The 21,622-nt window shown below is 41.3% G+C and overlaps 1 protein-coding gene across 2 annotated transcripts in view; it reads right to left on the reverse strand.

Moving 5' to 3' along the window:
- fars2 (phenylalanyl-tRNA synthetase 2, mitochondrial) overlaps positions 1 to 21,622 on the reverse strand; it is a 127,947-nt gene that overhangs the window by 22,148 nt on the left and 84,177 nt on the right. For both annotated transcript variants that reach the window (XM_030123489.1, XM_030123490.1), the window contains exon 9: positions 15,939 to 16,090. In XM_030123489.1, coding sequence (XP_029979349.1) covers positions 15,939 to 16,090 — 152 coding nt within the window. The remainder of the gene's footprint in view (positions 1 to 15,938; positions 16,091 to 21,622) is intronic.

A 21,622-nucleotide genomic window follows, 5' to 3' on the forward strand; every position in this document is an offset into this window, starting at 1 on the left:
ACAGAGAGGAAACAAGGAGAGGAAAGAAGAAGAGGAAAGAACAGAAGGAAAGAAAAGAAGGAAGGAAGAGGAGAAAAGAAGAGAAGGGGCCAGCAGAGGAAACAAGGAGAGGAAAGAAGAAGAGGAAAGAACAGAAGGAAAGAAAAGAAGGAAGGAAGAGGAGAAAGAAGAGAAGGGGCCAGCAGAGGAAACAAGGAGAGGAAAGAAGAGGAATCAACAGAGGAAAGGAAGAGAGGAAACAAGAAGAGAAGAGAAGAGAAGAGAAGAGAAGAGAAGAGAAGAGAAGAGAAGAGAAGAGAAGAGAAGAGAAGAGAAGAGAAGAGAAGAGAAGAGAAGAGAAGGAGCTGACAGAAGAAAGAAGAAGAGGAGAGAAGGAGAGGAAAGAAAAGAAGGAGCTGATGGAGAGGAAACAAGAACAGGAAATGAGGAGAGGAAACAAAAAGAGGAGAGAAGAGAAGGAGCTGACAGAGAGAAAAGGAGGAAAGTAAAAGAGGAGAGGAACCATGGGTTAACTAGGAAACGACAAAGAAACAGAGAAAAGAAAAGGAAGAAAACAAGGAGATAAATGTAAAGGAAAAAAGATGAGGAAAGGAGAAGAAGGAAAGTAGGGAAGGAAATAAGGAGAGGAGAGGAAAGGAGACATGTAAGGGAAAGGAAAGAAAGAATAAATATGATGAAGAAAGGAAAGAAAATGAAATATACAGAGAAAAAACAAGGAAAGGGACAGGAATAGGAAAGGAAAGAAAACGAATAAAGGAAGGAGACGAGGACAGAAAAGATAAACAGGAAATGAATATAAAGACAAAAGAAGGAAACAAAGGGAAAGAAGGAGAGGAAAGAAAGAGAGGAGACATAAAGGAAACTGACAAGATAGAAAGAAAAGAAACGAAAGTAAGGAAAGGTCACATAGAATAGAAGGAAAGGAAACAAGGGAAGGAAAAGAAGGAATCCAGGGGATGTGAAATGTTTCAAGGAAAGGAATCGAGCAAAGGAGACATGAGGAGGTGAGGTGAGGGTAGGGGGGTGGGGGAGGAGGAGGAGGGGGAGGGGGAGGAGGAGGGGGAGGAGGAGGGGGAGGAGGGGGAGGTGACATTTTGAAAAGGTGAAGAGGACGAGGCTGACATTTAGAGAAAAGCGAGATAAAGTGAAACCTGATCCCATTTAGGAAACAGGAAATTCAAACAGCGGAGAACGAGCAGCGACAAACGAAGCCCGAAGACGAAATGCGATTCAATCAACGAACGCAGACGACGTCGGTTCATAAAAACACAAAGATGACGACGTGAGGCGGATCAGAGGACGCCGAGCGCTGGACGTTTACGATGAGACTTATGTGGAAAATACGATAAACACAAGAAACAGACGAGAAGTGGAACCCGTGTTTATTCACAGCTTATATTTACTGAATAAAACATGTGGATTTGACTCAGATACTCGTTTTTTACGTATTTATGTAGAAATTTATGATCTGCATCAGGTATTACTGCAGTAAACAAGGAGAGGAAACACAAAACAAGGAGAGGAAATACGAAACAAGGAAAGGAAACATAAAACAAGGAAACACAAAACAAGGAGAGGAAATACGAAACAAGGGAAGGAAACGTAAAGCAAGGAAAGGAAACATGAAAAAAGGAAAAGGAGCATGAAACAAGGACACATAAAAGAATGGAAGGAAACACAAAACAAGGGAAGGAAACAGAAAACAAGGAAACAGAAAACAAGGAAAGGAAAAACAAAACAACGGAAGGACACATGAAAAAGTAAAGGGAAGAAGAACCAAGGAAACATGAAAAAAGGGAAGGAAACATGGAAAAGGAACATAAAACAAGGAAACAAAGGAAGGGAAGGAAACACAATACGAGGGAAGGAAATATGAAAAAGGAAAAGGAACAAGATCCAAGGAAACATAAAAGAAGGAAAGGAAACATGAAAAAAGAAAAGGAACAAGAACCAAGGAAACACAAAACAAGGAAAGGAAACATGGAATTAGCAAAGTGAACGTGAAAGGAGAGGAAACAAAAAAGAAAAAGGACAGAAAAAATGAGTGTATGAAAAGAAGGAAGAAAGGGAAGAAACACGGTGAGAAGGAGATAAGAGGAAAGGAAACAAGGAGAGGTTTAGGAAGGAAGCATGAGAAGGAAGGAAACAAAAAAAGTAAACAAGGAGACGAGAGGGCAGTGAAGGAAACAAACACCAGAGTCATTTCCTTCTTTGTGTCCAGATGAAGTTTTGGGTCAAACTTTATCATATTTGGTCAAATCGTCACGTTTACGTCGTCTTTACGATATGCATCTGTAAACCAACACGTCGACGTCTGTAGGTCAAAGTCCACCCACTCCTGTTACTCCACCCACCCCTGTTACTCCGCCCACCCCTGTTACTCCGCCCACTCCTTCAGTCCAGTTCTTCTTCTGTAGTTTCATTTCATCATTCTGGGTTGAACTTCATCTCCAAACGTTCCCTGTTCGTCGTTGTCTTCCTCCACTTGTCACCTCCTCCTCCTCTTCCTCTTCCTCCTCCTCCTCTTCCTCCTCCCGTGTGCAGCCTCAGCAGGAGACGGAGGCCGCCGCCCACCACAGCTCCATGAATGATTTAACGCAGAGAAAACGCGACTCGGCCTCTCTCCAGGAAGATGAAGGAGGAGAGAGAGTGACGACACGACGGGAGGAAGTGGATGACGGCCATTAATACCTGGGAGGATGACGGGCGGGGGGGAGGTGGGGGGAGGCGGGGGGGGGGAGGGGGCCGGCGTTTTCCGGAGCGCCGCTCAGGCCTGTTTTTCAGCTGAATAATGTATGATTGTTTTCTGTTCCCACAACCAATCAGGCTGACGCACAGAGACAGCGCCGCCGCCACCGTTCGATCTGGTTTTCATCGCTCGCTGCCGTGCATTAAGTGGTCGGTCTGGACGCCCTCGGCCCCGCCCACTGATGAACTTTACCACAGTCTGATCACATGGGCTGACGACATCTGTGTTAACGACCACGAACTGGAGCCGAGAGACTGAGACCGAGGAAACGGGATTAATGATGGATCCAGGTCGGGTTGGAAGGTCCAGGATCAGGATCAGAAGGAGAGGAGAGGAGGAGACAAGGAGAGGAGAGGAGGAGACAAGGAGAGGAGAGGAGAGGAGGAGACAAGGAGAGGAGAGGAGGAGAGGAGAGGAGATGAGGAGAGGAGACAAGGAGAGGAGAGGAGAAGAGGAGAGGAGAGGAGGAGAGGAGACAAGGAGAGGAGAGGAGGAGACAAGGAGAGGAGAGGAGAGGAGGAGACAAGGAGAGGAGAGGAGAGGAGAGGAGGAGAGGAGACAAGGAGAGGAGAGGAGAAGAGGAGAGGAGAGGAGGAGAGGAGACAAGGAGAGGAGAGGAGGAGACAAGGAGAGGAGAGGAGAGGAGGAGACAAGGAGAGGAGAGGAGGAGACAAGGAGAGGAGAGGAGAGGAGGAGACAAGGAGAGGAGAGGAGGAGAGGAGATGAGGAGACAAGGAGAGGAGAGGAGAGGAGGAGAGGAGACAAGGAGAGGAGAGGAGAAGAGGAGAGGAGAGGAGGAGACAAGGAGAGGAGAAGAGGAGAGGAGGAAACAAGGAGAGGAGAGGAGGAGAGGAGAGGAGGAGACAAGGAGAGGAGAGGAGAGGAGGAGAGGAGACAAGGAGAGGAGAGGAGAGGAGAGACAAGGAGAGGAGAGGAGGAGAGGAGAGGAGGAGACAAGGAGAGGAGAGGAGAGGAGAGGAGGAGAGGAGAGGAGGAGAGGAGACAAGGAGAGGAGAGGAGGAGACAAGGAGAGGAGAGAAGGAGAGGAGGAGGCAAGAAGAGAAGTCAAGGAGAGGAGAGGAGGAGACAAGGATTAAGCAAAACAAGAAAAGAAAGAAAAGGAAACAAGGAGAGGAGACAAGGAGAAGGGAGGAGGAAACAAGGAGAGAAGATGAGGAGAGGAGAAGAGGAGACAAGGAGAGGAGAGGAAGATACATAGGGATGAAGTGAAAGAAGAAAAGAAAGAAAAGACAACAAGCAGATGAAACATGAAACCCCACATTTGCTTCATTTGATTATTTCCAGTTTTTAATTTGAGCGAACAATCGAACGAATGAAAAACAACTCGGTTTTGACTTTGATTTGTACACAAATAATGAAATGAGTCATTTTTTCATTTTCCGATTGTGGATTCTCAGTTGAAAATGAAAAGAACGAATGATACACAGATTGTTTTCCTCCCTCAATAATCAATACCGTTCCTGTTTGTTAATATATTTTTCCAGTCATTTCCTCCTGAAGTGAAGATTAACGTCTTTTGTTCATGTATTGATTTCATATAAAAACCTGCTCATGAACCGTGTTTATCTTTATTTTTTCTCTCAGTTTGCACAGAAATATAAAAAATGTACATTTCAATTAAATTCAAGCCAAACTCATACATATTGTGAATGGAATATTTGAGATGGATATTCTGACCCAGGGGTCTCAAACTCGCGGCCCGGGGGTCAATTGTGGCCCGCGGGATGATATTTTGCGGCCCCCTGTTTGACATCAAAGTTTAGTGTTAGCCCACACATAGTTCTCAAACGCACCTTTTTTCTGGATCTTGCCAAGCTTTTATTTTATCTTTTTTTTTTATTACTGAGGGGCTACCAAAGATAGTCTACTGACAGCTTCTGGGGGCGTTTGTTGTCAACAGTCGTCAAGCTAGCCAACCCCGAAGTACCTGGGGAAGTATGAATGTTAGTCATTGGGTACGGTAACATGATGTTCTTTAAATCCGATTTATTTTTCCAGAAGAAATTAATTCGGAACTAAAGTATTTTCTCTTCTGTTTACATGGAAATGTTAAACCCGAATAAAAGTTTACATGAGGTATTAATGAGGTAGATAAGTGAGCTAAAGGGTTTGTGCTGCAGTGCTCACGTTGCCTTGTTCTCGCAGACCTTCCTTTACCGTTTTAGCTTTGCATTAATTTTTATTTCCCAAGATTTTATTAGTGCAGTAACATAAGTCACATCACCATGATTTGAGCCTCAGTTTGTGATCATATCGACCCCAGCGGACTAAAGGAATGATTAGGGAGAACTGAATTTACCAAAATCACTCATGAAATACTACCGATCACCCATGAAAGCCTGGCTACGTCTGACCTGAGGAATGAAGCGATTATGCTAAACCCGGCTAAGCTAAGCTAACGGAAGGGCTGCGAGAACAAGGCAGTCGGAGCACTGCAGTTCAAACTGTTTAGCCCACTTCTGGAGCTCATTAGTGCATGAATGAATAAAAAATTCAAATGAATGAATAAAAAAACAGGTGATGAACTGTTCCTTCAGAGTTTTCCAGGCTGGTAGATCCCATCAGAATAGAACGCTTTGGGAAGACTAGACTGCAGTGCATATTCTTCCACCAGCGCAGAATGTGTGCGTCATCGCCACAGGACAAGACACTGAGCATGTGCAGAATGGCAGGAATAAAGTCCAAACAGAACTAGAAGCACTCGGAGAGCGCAGACCTCCGCCAAGGCTGATCAGTGGCCCCCCCCGTGGGCCCCCCCACCCCCGATCACCACCAAAATTTAATCATTTCTTCCTTATCCCATTTCCAACAAACCCTGAAAATTTCATCCAAATCTGTCCATAACTTTTTGAGTTATGTTGCACACTAACAGACAGACAAACAAACAAACAAACAAACAAACAAACAGACAAACAAACAAACAGACAAACAAACAAACAAACCCTGGCAAAAACATAACCTCCTTGGCGGAGGTAATAAAGGCTTTACATGTCCAAGGAAGAATTTAGTTCAGAATTAAAAGGGGATTAAACCACTGACTTTATTTGGATTTAAATTTAATCCAAACTATTCTTTTTCAACTGGAATAAGGCGTTTCATGGGCATCTGAAATAGGATCTAACGTTTATTCAGGTTACACCAGGAATAAAAGTTGTCATGGAAATGCACGGACTTAGTTGAAACATATTCTGGAGTCAGACAAAATGGATGGAAAATATATGGTGTCACCCAGTTCCAGTCAAGTCTCTCACAAAATGTGCCGTGAAGAGAAAGGTTGGCAACGAGCACAGGCAATTTGAGGAAAAGTGGGAGACGGAATATCTTTTTGTTGAGCACAGGGGCACCGCTACATGTCTGACGTCAGTACTCAACTAGACATGCTGAGGAGTTTACAAAATACCAGGGAGATGAGAGAAAGAAGCGGGTCGCCAAGTGTCTATTGAGGCAACAAGATTTATTCAAGAAAGTAAAGAAAACGAAGCAGCGGTGGAAGCTAGCCACGTGGTGAGTGAGATGACTGCTAGGGTCACAAAGACATTCAAAGAAGGCCAGTTCATCCAAAAGTGCACGTTACTATCTGCAAGTAAAGTAAAGAAACCCTTTTTTTGTGGAATACCTAATGTGGCCCAGCCTGACCCAGACTCTACCTCCAGCGGCCCCCCAGGTAAGTTAAGTTTAAGACCCCTTTTCTGACCCACAGACTGACGACTCCAGAAGAGCAGTGTCATGATAAATGGAAGAAATGGACAGTTTTCATTTCAGCGTCACATTACTAAAACCTATTGTTAGTCACAAAGGTTTTTTATGGTCAGTGCATCCCAAATGTCCCTCATGTTTGTTTTGTATTCTACAGAAATCAAACAATAAAAATAAAGTGGAAAAAAACAAAGAATTCCATCCAAACCCTTGGCCTGTTTCTGCTGTTTCTTCAGTATCATCCAAACGAGGCCTCAGATACAGAAACACCTCCTCCTCCTCCTCCTTCTTCCTCCCGGGGGAGCCGTGAGGGAGGAGGGTGCTGTCAACATGATTGACAGCTCTGTCAGCTTATCAAATTAGCGCCGGCTGAGTCGCGGCTGACAGCGTTACCGACCAATAAATGCAGATTTGTGGGGAATCATAGCGAGCCATCAGCTTTGATTTGCTGCTACATGAGATGTTTATGGAGCAGCAGAGAGCGGGCGAGAGACCATCACAGCCAATGGGGATGAGGAGAGCGAGAGAGCCGCTTTGTTTTCCATCCCTCTCTCATTCGATTAACTTTAGAAGTACTTTGGAGGAGAAAATATATTTGAGAGGCTGCAGTTTCCGGCAGCTTTAGTGGGTTTTAGATCAATTTACAGCCATAATGCACATTATGGTTTGTTTGGACTGTGCGCTCATAAACTTGACGACAAACAGCACTCTGAAGACCTGAACTCCACTTCCTGTCTGATGGAAACACTCAGCGGTTTTACCTGGCGTCCGTCAACCTGTTGCAGACGGTTTACGGTCACGTGACCCACCCCCACCGGGCGGAGTCGAGTTAATCACCAGCAGGTGATGAGTTTTAACGGTGATGGGACCAAGGTTCTAATAGTTTTGGATTTTTCATTATAGTTTAGTTTTATTTAGGTTTGACTTTTTTTTTTCCTCTAATAGAGTGTATGCACGTGACATCACCGCTAGCGGAAGTTACCGCGGTTCCGCGCACTGAGTGTCAGAAAGAGGGAGATGAGTGACAGCGTTGGCTTCAATCCTGTCTAAACTGAAGAACAATATTGAATAAAAAATGGGGCAGAGCTGTTGTGAGACTGATTGAATGAACAGGTTCTTAAAGCAGTGGGAGCTATCCTTTCACAGACACCGAAAGACGAAGAAAAGAGAAGGAGATGGATCCACAAATCCAGGAAACCAAACCTAGATCTGTGGATCCTGTTTGGTGTCAGCTAACATTCATTTCTGCTGTATTTTTGGGTCCAATCAGACCTGAAATGACCTATTGTTTTGGCTAACGTTCCTTCTTAGTGCAGCTCTTGGTTTCATGATCAGATCTTTCCTGGTTTTTGTCTTCATTTTGTGATTGTGAACCTTGTGCTCCTACATGATTAGTAAACTAACTGAAACTGAGGCTAACCTAGTTTTACAAATACAGAGGAACTGGAGAAAAAAGCTACGACGGAGTATTAGGACCACAGAAGAAAATAAAAACACTGGTCACTACCAGAAGAAAGTCAGAAAATATTGATATAAAACCCGTAATTTTATGAGAATTCGAAGAAGTCGAATACAAAAAGAATCACAATGTTATGAGAATAAAGTCGTCATATTCTGACAATAAAGCCATAATATTACCAGAATAATGTGTTCATTTAAACCAGGTGGTATAAATCTGCTAATTTCCCAGAATCCAGTGGTGCCCTGCTGGTCCACAGCAGTAGTATCTGTGTTGGATAAAGGACTGGATCTGAACTAGACTCAGTAAATCTGCTCAGTCCCAGTAGATCATGCATATATTCACTGGGGTCAGTCCACGGTCTACTGGAAATGACCTTTGGATCAGCTGGTTCTGGTCCTAGTTTTGGAGCCTTTGGATCAGCTGGTTCTGGGCCCTAGTTTTGGAGCCTTTGGATCAGCTGGTTCTGGGCCCTAGTTTTGGAGCCTTTGGATCAGCTGGTTCTGGGCCCTAGTTTTGGACCCTTTGGATCAGCTGGTTCTGGTCCTAGTTTTGGACCCTGGTTGTCAGTCCTGATGAAACCATGTATATTAGTTTCAGGTCCAAATAGCGCTGATCCCCTCCCCCCTGGACCAGGTCTGGGTCCTCCATGTGTGTCCACATGTCAGTGTTCATGAACCACTTGTTCTTTGGTAGCTCATACAGATCCATGTCCAGTCCAACTGTCCTTCATTTAATTTCAGATTTGACATTTCCCCTTTTCTCTGGCTGTGTTTACTGCTATACTCCGTCATGTTGAACAGGTTGGTTTAAGACACTCAGTCTGACTGAGAGGGGCGTGGCCTGGGGGGGGGTGACATATGTGCAGACCCTGTATTCAGTTTGTTTTAATTCATTTTTTGAGCAGATTTGCTAGTTTTTATTGTTTTTTGTTATTTTGTAAATGCTTAGTTTTAGTTTAGTTTTAGTTTAGTCGTCTCTTTTCTCTTCTTCTCTGTCGTCGTATTCAAATAAATCCCAGACAGGACTCTGCTGTTTTCTCCCAACTTTAGTCTCCATGTTTCCAGGTAGAGTGGGGACCAGAAGACGACTGGAAACCACAAGTGACGGACCGCTAAATATCATATGGTGCTGCTAGCTAAAATTGCTTGAGGGAAATAAATTGATTTCGTATCAATCCGACATTGACAAAGACAAAATCGAAGGGAATTTAATCCCTAATTTTTATCCGTTTTAGTTAGTTTTGTAAACACACAATACAGTTTCAGTTATCTTTTTTTCTTTTATTTATAGTTTTTATTTACTTCAGTTAACGAAAATGTTTTGTCAATTCTAGTTTTCGTCATTTCGTTCGTTTTCGTTAACGATAATAACCTTGGATGGGAAGCGGCGGTGATATCCTGTAACGTAGGACGGAGCGCCGCTTTATGCTTCCTCATCAGCTTTTTTGGATGCAGCCAGAGCCGTTAGCAGAATTTAATATGCTGAGTAATGACAGCAGAGGCAGAGCGACTATCAGTCACCGCCGAGGAGGAGGAGGAGGAGGAGGTGCTGAGGGAGGCCAAGGAAGTCGACGGGGGAATAGAATCACCGTCATCTTTTACTAACTTTCAGAAAAACGCCTGTTAACGACAAAAACGCACCGCGTTCATCACTTAAAGGATCAGTTCCACACGTCCTCAGGCTTCAACAGAACATCCTGTTAAACGGGTCATAAAGTCCCACTGACAGCGGCAGAAAAAAGACAATTAATTGGACGACATCACTTTTCAGAAAATATGACACTGAGATTGTAATATGTATGTGTGAAATTATCCATCTCTGACTACTTTTCAAACCGTTTCTAACTGACACTGTTCAGAAATTTCACAGAACTGTTGCTCGGTTTGGTTCGGTTCAGGTTAGACCTGGTCTGTCAAAATGAACGCGTTAACGCAGATTAATCCATCATCAAAAGGCTGCACGATTTTGGCCAAAAATAAAATCCTGACTTTTTTCCTCTAAAAACTCGGTTTTGGTTTAAAACTGTAAAAGACAACAGAAGTCAGTGTGTCGTTTTTGTGAGCAGCCCTCAAATCTGTGATGGTATCATGTGATGGTTCCACAGAAGAGACACCAATGTAAGTCAGTGACAGGCATCAGTCATGTGTGTGTGTGTGTGTGTGTGTGTGTGGAGTCTGACCACCGTAACAACCACTGAGAGCCAGGACCACCGTCTGCACCTGGTCCCAGACCGGCGGTGTGTTCACCTGGGGCCGGGCTGCAGTCTCTTCTCCTGGCCCTGGTGAACAGACCGGGTACTGGTGTAGGACTGGTCTCTGTCCACGGTAGCTCCTTGTCGTTCAGTGTTTTCTGTGGAAGTGACCTCTACATGTAGAGGCGTGTGATCTGAAAGGGGGGGGGGCTTCCATGGTTCGGCCGGGGGGGAGTTCGGGGGTCGGGTGGTTTCTTATCATACTATGGGGGGGAGGGGTACAGTAGCGATCTGTGTCGCTTGTACTTCGCAGAAGTAAAAGGTAAACTTAAGGCACATTTCCCTTTTCTCTATCTCCTGAATCTTCTCAAACTTTCATTTGAGTGAACAGGACGTATTATACTTATGACGTTTGTCCTGTTCTATTATATTAGACTTATGTAGAATATATAATAGAACAGGACGTTTGTCCTGTTCGAATGATGGGTTTGTACAGATCTTCCAGTTTGTATGTAATCTGGAGTTCGTAGACATGCTTCCTCCATGAGTGTCTACAAACTCCAGATTTCGCACAAACCCATCGTTCGTAAGAATCTTTGTCACCTCGGCATTAGCGCTGTTTCCTTGAAAATGACAACATCTGGTCTCAGAAATTGAAAAAAAAACCCAGGCATTTTTGGTCCAATTTGTCATTTATGTCAGGTACTAACTTTCTTTTTTGTTATTAGAAAGAGAAAACGAAAATCAATCTGTTTTTTAAATTTGGTCTCTGTTTTGACACTGAAAAAGAAAAACACCTTGAAATTCAATTTTAATTCTATTTTGAAAGGAAATTCAATTAACCACTAGTTTTTCTTTTGTTTCTAAGCAGAATTCAATAAAGGGGTGAAAATGGTTTATTGAGCTGTAAATGTTGGACTTCCTGTTGGTTTATTGGTTCATAGTTTAGAGCGTCGTCGTTCATCTGCATCCGATAGATATGAAGTCACCTGTTTTGGGGCTGGATGTCGTGGTCGTTTACGTGTGGTCTTTTTTTTTTTTTATCCTCAGTTTATTGTTTTTTGTTTTTTCAGAATCGATGCATTTGAGCCAAAGCGACAAACCAGTGTTTGAATCCGAGGCTGAAGAGGAGGACGAGAGAGGACGAAGAGGAAGAGGAGGACGACAGAGGCGAAGGTTTGGCAGGAAAAGGTGCAATGCAGGTATTTTATGCGCCACTAATTTAAGGAGTGATCAGGGTAATTAGAGACGCCGCTGAGCCTCCCGTCAGCTCGTCATCATCATCAGGAGTTAATGCCTGGGTTTGGAAATGGAGACAGAAACATCACCAGAAGAAATGACAGAGGGCTGGGGGGGGCGCGGGGGGGGGGGGGGGGGGGGGGGCACTAAGGTGCAATGCAGGCATTTTGCAGCATGGATTTAGAGAATGAAACCTGTCGACGACGAGGAAGAGGAGGAGGAGGAAGAGGGGAAAGACGCAGCAGCCACATGCATGATGAAGATGATGATGACAAAGACGATGAGGATGATAATGATAACGATGATGACGACAAAGACGATGACGATAATGATGAGGATGATGACGAAGATGATGATGAGAATGATGATGATAACGATGATGATGAGAATGATGATGATAATGATGACAACAAAGATGACAATGATGAAGATGATGACAACAAAAACGATGATGATGAAGACGACGACAATGATGACGACAAAGATGACGACAACAAAGACAATGAGGATGATGATGAGAATGATGATGATAATGACAACGACAAAGACGACGATGATAACAATGACGATGAGGATGATGATAATGATGACGACTACAAAGACAATAACGACGATGGTGATGAGGATAACAATGACGACGACAAAGACGACAATGATGACAACGACGATGATGAGGATGATGATAACGACGATGAGGATGATGACGACAAAGACAACGATGACAATGAGGATGATGAAAACGATGACGACGAAGATGATGATGGGTCAGGTTTAATAAATATAACTGATGTTTCTATTGAGTTCAATCTTCAGCTGCTGTTTATTCAGTTTTTATTCAGTTTTTATTCAGTTTTTATTCAGTTTTTGTTCTGTTTTCACTGACAGACAATAAATCAAATCTATGAGTTTTATTGTATTATTTTATGTTTTAATGTCATAATGCAGGGGTTTTGTGACAGAATTTCCACTTTTTAACTTTAACTTTAGGTGTGACTTTCTCATATATTTCAGGTTTCATCTCTTAGAGGTCTGTGTGATCATTTTTCTCTCATAAATATACGTTTTTTTTTTCCATACAAATATGAGATTTAATATAAATTTGGATGTTTTGTGTTGTAATTTGCCTGTGTTATCTCATTCATGTGACTTTTTCTCTGGTCATTTGGACGTTTTATCTCTCATATTTTAGTTTTAGGTTTTTTGTTTTATCTCAGAATCTGGAAGTTCTGTCTCATTATTTAGAAGGTTTTGTGCTCATTTGTGATAATTTATCTCAAAAACAAAGTTTTTCTTCTCATCAGTAAATGTTTCCCCCCCCAGTTTGGACCTTCTCTTTCATAACTAACATTTTGTCTTATGAGTTTTTATCTAAATTTGCCCTTTTTATTTTGTAAATATCATAAATGAGGCCTTTTCTCTCATAACCTTCAGATTTTGTTTCATAAGTGTGAGTTTTTGTCTCAGTGTGGAACTTTTCTGCCATAAACTGGACTTTTTAATTAATAAATGTCAGTTTTTCCCCCCAATCTGGACAGTTATTTTAAAGATTTTGTCTTTTAATACAGGCTTTTTGTCACAGAATTCACTGGTTTACAGTTATAAGTTAGAGTTTTAACCTCATTTTTATCTCATAATTCTAACAGTATTTGCACTGTTCATCTCATCTGGGTATCATGTTCCTTTTTAATGAATGAGTTCATCCAAGCGGAGACATAGAAACTGAAAAATTAGTCTGAATTGTCCTCACTTGTACTTTGAGGTGATGAAATGAAACACACTGGTTTGAGAATCTGCATTAAAATAAACTGACGTGAAAGAGAATCCAGGTTTTATCCTGAGTCGGGCCCGTCCTATTAACTGGAACAGAGGTGGTGTGTGGTAATGTGTAAGTGTGTTTGTGTGTCTGTGTGAGTTTGTGTGTGTCCGTGTGAGTTTGTGTGTGTTTGTGTGTGCCTTTGTGTGTCTGTGTGAGTCTGTGTTTGTGTGTCTGTGTGAGTTTGTGTGAGTCTGTGTGTCTATGTGTGTCTGTGTGACTTTGTGTGTGTCTTTGTGTGTCTGTGTGACTTTGTGTGTGTCTTTGTGTGTCTGTGTGTGTCTGTGTGAGTCTGTGTGTGTCTGTGTGTGTTTGTGTGTGTCTGTGTGTCTGTGTGTGTCTGTGTGTGTTTGTGTGTGTCTGTGTGAGTCTGCATGTGTCTGTGTGACTTTGTGTGTGTCTTTGTGTGTCTGTGTGAGTCTGTGTGTGTCTTTGTGTGTCTGTGTGTGTCTGTGTGTGTCTTTGTGTGTCTGTGTGAGTCTGTGTGTGTCTTTGTGTGTCTGTGTGAGTCTGTGTGTCTGTGTGTGTCTGTGTGAGTCTGTGTGTGTCTTTGTGTGTCTTTGTGTGTCTGTGTGTGTCTGTGTGTGTCTGTGTGAGTCTGCATGTGTCTGTGTGACTTTGTGTGTGTCTTTGTGTGTCTGTGTGAGTCTGTGTGTGTCTTTGTGTGTCTGTGTGAGTCTGTGTGTGTCTTTGTGTGTCTGTGTGAGTCTGTGTGTGTCTTTGTGTGTCTGTTTGAGTCTGTGTGTGTCTTTGTGCGTCTGTGTGCGTACAGCGGGGAAAAAGGTCACTATTTAAAAGACATTAAGATGGTGAAAGATGAATAGAGTCGTATTTTTTACTCACTGCAGGGCCTCGTTCTCTCTAATGGCCGATGTCGGGGGGGGGGGTTGTGTGTCGCCGTTAAAATATGTTAACGCAGGTTGGTGCCTCTAGGCTCCGCCCACCGCCGCCGCTGCCTGTTAGACCAGTGAACACAACCCTCCTCAGATGGAAATGATTGTCCTTTTATTTTCCTTCATGCTTTGTGTCGTCTCTGTTTAATCACAGACTGAAGAGCGTCAGAAGATTTTCTACACATCGTTATCGACAGGATACTGATGTGTTTGTGTCGTAAAAACAGAAAAAACACTGCTGGTGTAATTACACATTATTTCAGCTGATTCAGCTTTAAGGGGGAAAACTTTAAAGGTCAACTCAATTTATTATCACTGTAGGGAAATTCAGCCTTTTCCATTTTACCCATAATGAACACAGCCCCTAGCATTAGCATTAGCATGAGCAATTAGCATTTTAGGAGCAGTGACCTCCCATTAAAGGCACGACTGATTTGCCTTGGCGGAGGTCTACGCTTTCCGAGTGCTTTTCTAGTTATTACAGCATTATTCAGTAGTTTTTAAATAGTTTTCTGCTGTTTCTGCTGCAGTTCAAGAACATTAAACCAATAGTAACATTGGACGAGACAATTTGAACAGACATAAATATTCACTCAGTTAACGATGAATAATGTGAATAAACTGATGTATTGCTGCCTTCCAGTCCACCCATAACTCCTGTTTTTCCATCCTTCTACTGGTGTAAATGCACTGGAATGTCAGTCAAACCTGTGACTTCCACCCGTGAACTTGTACAAGATCCATGTTCTCCCAGTTCCGAGTTCTGATGTCACGTAGCAATGGCGCCCCCCATGGATGTGGTGTTTATGCCGATTTAAAACAAGGTATTGCTCTGATGTTATTTATCTGCAATTGTTTCGTATAATCAGCAGCTGCTCTATTGTTTGCTAGTTTTCAGTCCAATGAGTGCAAGAATAACTTAATACCAAATATGAATCCAAATATACAAATAACATCAAAGGTAGAACAGCTTCTCTTGGCTTATGCACTGTTTTTCCTCCTCTGTTTCCCTCAAATAAGCAAAGAGCTTTGGCGATAGAAACGATTGTAAATGAACATAACGTACGGTCCGATATGCTGGTTTGTTTACATCTATCTCCCACAATTCCTTGCGCTCAGGCAGTTTGGCGTGACTTGCCTGGAACGTTACAAATTCGTGAGTTGTGGTTTGAAGTCGTGACTTACGGGCTCAAAAACCGGCCTGGAACGCAGCATAACTTCATAAGTCGAGAGCAGGTGAAGCTCCTCCCACTCAGGACCGGGATGATGGACCAGTTTTATCTCCAGACCGACCCTCCTCGTCCTCATCACCAGTTCAGGCTTCAGTTTTCTATTTTTGTGTCTGTTAAATAATTTCCTTTATAAAATAAATTCCTTTCCACGGCTTTAGCCAAACAGTGTAAACAGAGTCTGTTTATTGTGCGACTGTGTGTGTTTTACTCTTTTATATTTTACGTATTTAACCTTCATTTAACCAGGTAAAGACCAGGCTAACAGGTCGGCAACACACATCATCAAATAGTTCAATTTAAAATAATAAAATAAGCCACAGGGCAGAGACTGTCAATAATTGGATATTTTAAAGTGCAGTTGTTGAAGTCGAAGTAACATAATTATAGTATGGAAAAAGTTCCAGAGAAATGAGTTTAGATATTTTCAGAGTACTCCAATCAACACTGAATCCGGGTTTTCCCAGTTCAATCTGACTGAATAATCTGATAACTCCAGAAATCAGATAAAGATCGCAGTATTAGTGTGACCGTAAACGGGCTCCACATTAAAAGCCGACCGTATAAACTCTACAGCCTGTGCAGTAGACTACAGTGTCATCTGCGTACAAGCGTCACATGACATTCAATGGCTTGTTTTCCTACTTTGGATGCGTGAAGTCATCCACCAGCGACACTTTCTCCACCAGGTCACCTCCGACCGACCGGACCAGCTCGTAGAAGTCGTTCTCGGTGAATCCGTCATCCGGCAGCCAGAAGGAGATGTCGTTGTGGAGGGGGGGGTATTTACTGAGAGGCTGCAAATACAACACAAAATACACAAAACAACATTATGACACTGCTATAGGATGTGGGAGGGGTTTATTATGATGCTGTTAGTGGATGTGGGTGGGGTTTATTGTGACACTGTTATAGGATGTGGGAGGAGTTTATTATGACACTGCTATAGGATATGGGAGGGGTTTAGTATAATGCTGTTTGTGGATGTGGGCGGGGATTATTATGACACTGTTACAGTATGTGGGAGGGGTTTATTATGATGCTGATCATGGATGTGGGCGTGGCTTTTTATGACACTGTTATAGGATGTGGGAGGAGTTTATTGTGATGTTGATTGTGGATGTGGGCGGGGTTTATTATGACACTGTTATAGGATGTGGGAGGGGTTATTATGACACTGCTATAGGATAAGGGAGGGGTTTATTATAATGCTGTTCATGGATGTGGGCGGGGATTATTATGACACTGTTATAGGATGTGGGAGGGGTTTATTATGATGCTGTTAGTAAATGTGGGTGGGGTTTACTGTGATAAAAATCACACCCACATCCACAAACAGCATTATAATAACCCCCCCCCCATATCCTATAGCAGTGTCATAATAAACTCCTCCCACATCCTATAACAGTGTCACAGTAAACCCCACCCACATTTACTAACAGCATCATAATAAACCCCTCCCACTGTTATAGGATGTGGGAGGAGTTTATTATGACACTGCTATAGGATATGGGAGGGGTTTATTATAATGCTGTTCGTGGATGTGGGCGTGGTTTTTATGACACTGTTATAGGATGAGGGAGGAGTTTATTGTGATGTTGATAGTGGATGTGGGCGGGGTTTATTATGACTGTTATAGGATGAGGGAGGGGTTTATTAGTGGATGTGGGCGGGGTTTATTAAAGATGCTGTTAATGGATATGGGGGGGGGGTTATCATGACACCGTAACAAGATGTGGGTGGAGGCTATTTTGTGACTGTTAGTGGGTGTGGTTTATATTATACTGTTACAGGATGTGGGCGGGGTTTCCAGTCAGTTATGGTTTCATCTTTTGCCCTTCTAAAACTCCGCCCACTCATTTCAATAAAACCAACACAGTGAATGAAAGTTGATTGTTTTATAAAGTTCACAAACCAACAGCTGACGTCATGGAGGCTTTGTTTTACATTTGATAATGTCTGCGACGTCAACAGGAACGGGAAGAAACAGGAAGTCTTGACATTTTGACATAATTTCTTGGTATTGTCACCCTTTGTTTCAACACAAAATGACCCCGAATAAGCTTAACATTGGTCAGACGATCATTACTGCTTTAAATTATGATCATTTAATCTTTTTTAGGTCAAGTCTACCACCACAAACTGTCAATACAATGAAAAAACACAGAAAACAAACAAAAAAAATCACACATTTTCCTATAACTTTAAGCACTTCCTCTGGGTGTTCCAGTGTCTCGGCTGATTAAAACTGTATAAAATGATGCTTTTCTAAAACTGATTCATGGTTATTTTATGTTGACGTAAAGAAAACAGAAACAGAGTAAACAGGTAATAAAAACAAAGAGGAGAAAATAAATAACCTAAAGAGGAGCAGAGAACGTCAGCGAATGATAAGAAATGGATGAAATTTAAAGATTAAGATGCAGGCGACAGAAGCAGCACAAAGTAAAATATGACGACAATAACACATTAAAAGTTCATCCAGACAACAGAGGAAGCCCGATGTTTTATGCAGCGACACCGAGAGGAATTCAGGAAATGAGTTTTAATTCCCAGAAACAAAGACAGGAGAGTGTTTTCATAAATATCTGCTTTTAGTTTTAACATTGGTGTTTAATTCACACACTTTTCTGACGCTTTCGAACCGTGAAGGAGGAGGAAGAACAGTGGAAAGAGGATGTCGTCTGATTTTTCCTGATACTGAATATTTACGTCACATGGACCCAGTTCTGGTACAAATACCAGAGCGGTGGAGAAAACAGAGTTGTGACATTTCCATAGACTCTCATTGTAAAAAATGGTGGACGAAATGTGAACCTACTTCTGGGTTACGGAGGCGCCGATAGTTCCAAACACTGAGTATGATGGCGTTAGAACACATTCATTTCTATTTCTGCTGATCTAGCAATTCCAGTGCAAAGTTAATAAGATATCGCCATCTTTCAAATTATCAAGTGTATTTCCTATGTTAGCAACATTTATGTTGCTAATTCTGTTTTCTTGGGTATGTGTTAGCATTTGTATACGTTTATATCTGATATAACCATTATGTTCAATTCTCAGCTGTCAGCTGATGTCATGTGATCATTAGTGTCATTTACTGTGGTAGAAATGTGGGTCCACTTTACCAGTTATTTTATTCTATTTGTAATTTATTAACGTTTCATAACTGTGTGATGACTGTACGTAGTTTTATTACCCTTGGCCACACTGGCTGCAGGGTATTGTCATCAGTTGGTCGTCCATCCGTCTGTCCACAAACTGGGCCATGTACTGATAAGTCAGGCCGAGGGTTTTCAAGTGTGTGCATGTTATGTTTTGTCCTGCGCTCATTTCGTACTAAATTTAAAAACTTTTCAAAGTAATAAATGGAGCCTACCCGACGCCACTACTTTTACACCAATTATTTACATCAGGCGTCACCAATCCTGGTCCTTGGGGGCCGGTTTCCTGCATGTTTTAGATCAGGGCTGTCAAACTAATTTTAGTTCAGGGGCCACGTTCAGCTAAATTAGATCTGAAGTGGGCCGGACCAGTAAAATAATACATCATATATAACAATATGACATGATAATATATAAATAATGTCAATTCCAAACTTTTCTCTGTGTTTCAGAGTGAAAAAAATTAATTTACATTATGAAAAGGTTTACATGTGAATAATATGAACAAACGGAAAAAATAAGTGTAATTTTAACTATATTCTGCCTCAGTTTATCATTTACACATGTACATTATAACTTACAGATCACAGTGGATCTACAAACACACACAACATTTAATAACAGACAGAATATTGTTAAAATTGTACTTACTTCTCTTAAGACATTTCAGGTTCATATTTGTTCAGGTTATTCATATTTTTTGCAAAATTCTACTTTGTTTTAGTGTAAATACATGAAAATATTTACATTTACAAAGAGAAAAATTTAGAGCTGTCATTATTTATATGTTATTATGATAGGATTTGACTGGTTCTGACCTACTGCAGATTGAACTGGTCTGAACGTTTAACCTGAACTAAAAGGACTGTTAATATGTTAGTGTAATTTTTGCATTTCACAAATTCATCCCAAGGGCCGAACGGGACCCTTTGGCGGGCCAGATTTGGCCCCCGGGACGCATGTTTGACACCTGTGTTTTACATGTTTCCTCTTCCAGCACACCTGATGGTCCTTCTCAGGCTTCTGCAGAGCTTAATGAAGGGCTTATCGTTTGAATCAGGTGTGTTGGAAGAGGGACACGTGCAGGAAACTGGCCCTCGAGGACCAGGATTGGAGACCCCTGATTTACATGGACTGACAGAATTAGTGGATCAGGGACTACAGGTCACATTAGCACTAGTGCTACAACCTGGCACACTACAGCTCTCCTTTTTAAGGTTAATGTTTACTGTGCACTGTCCCTGGCTAAATAAATAAATACAATGGAAAATGGAAACAGGTATGAGACCGTTCACCTCAGTGGATGGTTTTGGGTCTTTAAGGGTTAAAATGGACTTTTTCATGTTAAAGGGGGTTCAAAAGTCAGGCCTTTATAACAGACGACTGAGGAAGAGGAGGATGAAGAGGCGTCTGCATCGTCCAGATAAGTTTAATGTTTCTGTGGATGTTCAGTGGAAATTCAACACTGATACTGTGGTGGCTCTGAGTTGTATACAAACAAACACACACACACACACACACACACACGCCACCACTCGCCGTTTCCTGTTCGGCCTCGGTCGGTCACACTTCATTACCCCAGGATCCGCTGAGGCTGCGGAGGTTTAAGGGGCGAGGTGGAGAGTCTGTGCCCAGGAGAAGCGCACCGACCCTGGGCAGGAGATGAGCCGTGCTCCCCTGGTCCCCCTGGAGGAACCGCTTCATCAATAAAACGGAGTGTGAGACAGCCGCTCAGGAAGGGCTTCTCCCATTCAGGCCTTTCCCTTTTTTCCTTCTCATTTCTTTTCTCACCTCTTCCTTCATCTATCACTTCTTTTTATTTTCTTCATCATTGTTTTGTTGTTTAATTTGGATCTTTTCTGCAGATATTCTTTAACTCTACATGTTAAATGTCACCAAAATGACATTATTCTATATATATTTAACATTTTCCCGATTTTTCCTACACTGTAAAAAAAATCTGCAATTTAACAGAATTTTCACTGTTTATTTTACAGATTTTTCCTGTATTTTTAAGATGGAAAATATCAATGAAATAACAAAAATAGACTGTGATTTTACATGTCAAATGTAAAATAACATGAAAAAACTGTAACTGTGAAGAACCATAAAATTTCCAATTTTTAAAATATGTTTTTTCCACAGAAAAATACAGTTAACATACATTTGCAAATGTATCATAATTTCACAAATATCTCTTGTCTATTTATGAGATTAAACTGTTAATTTAATTTAAAGTTTGATACTGTAAAAAAAAATAGTAAAATGAGATAAAATTACTGATAATTATCCATTATTAACAGGAGTATTAGTTCTGTCAGTTGAACCAGACTTGTTTGCTAATTGACAAATATCTTGTGTAATTACAGGTTTCACAACAAAAATGTTGAATAAATGTATTTTTGTGAATGTATAACATGTATAAGCACTGATAAACTGTCCAAATACAGTTTTTATCAGTGGATTGGACAACTGAGTCTCATTGAAAATTATATATATATATATATATATATATATATATATTTATTTATTTATTTATTTATTTATTTATTCATTTATAGGTAATTTGATTGTTTTAATACATGAAAATATTCTTTATTAAACACTAAAAAGTAAAAAAAAAAAAAAAAAAAAAAAAAAAAAAAAGCAAAATCTCATGTAAAGTTAGGGCAAAAAACTGTATTTTAATTATGGAAAATTACTGTATTTTTATGAGGTGGTTATTTTCCGTTATTTAACAGTATTTTTTCGGCACCCCTGCTGCCAGAATAATACTGTTTTTTTTAATGTTTTTTTTTTTTTATGTTTTTTTCTTTTTTTTTTTCCAGTGAACCTTTTAAAACATTTCATTCAATATCTATCTATTTTATTCCCTCACATTCATCTGATTTTGAATTGATGTTGTTTTATTGCTATTAAGGATAATTATATGGTATTACATTCTCACTGCTTAGGCTTGACGCTTCTGAATTAATCAGAAAATACACATTTGTCATGAATATTTCACACATTTATCTGCAGAGTTTGGGTTTGATCCTGCAGGATTTACACATTTAATGCCTGATTATCAACACAGTGGAAGTGGAAGTCATTATTTAGCAGCGACAGCATTTATTAAAACAGTATTTATGACGGAACAGGAGTTCTGATCCTGACAGTTAGAGA

The sequence above is a fragment of the Sphaeramia orbicularis genome, chromosome 20, assembly GCF_902148855.1.
Source record: "Sphaeramia orbicularis chromosome 20, fSphaOr1.1, whole genome shotgun sequence".
Lineage (NCBI taxonomy): Eukaryota > Metazoa > Chordata > Actinopteri > Kurtiformes > Apogonidae > Sphaeramia > Sphaeramia orbicularis.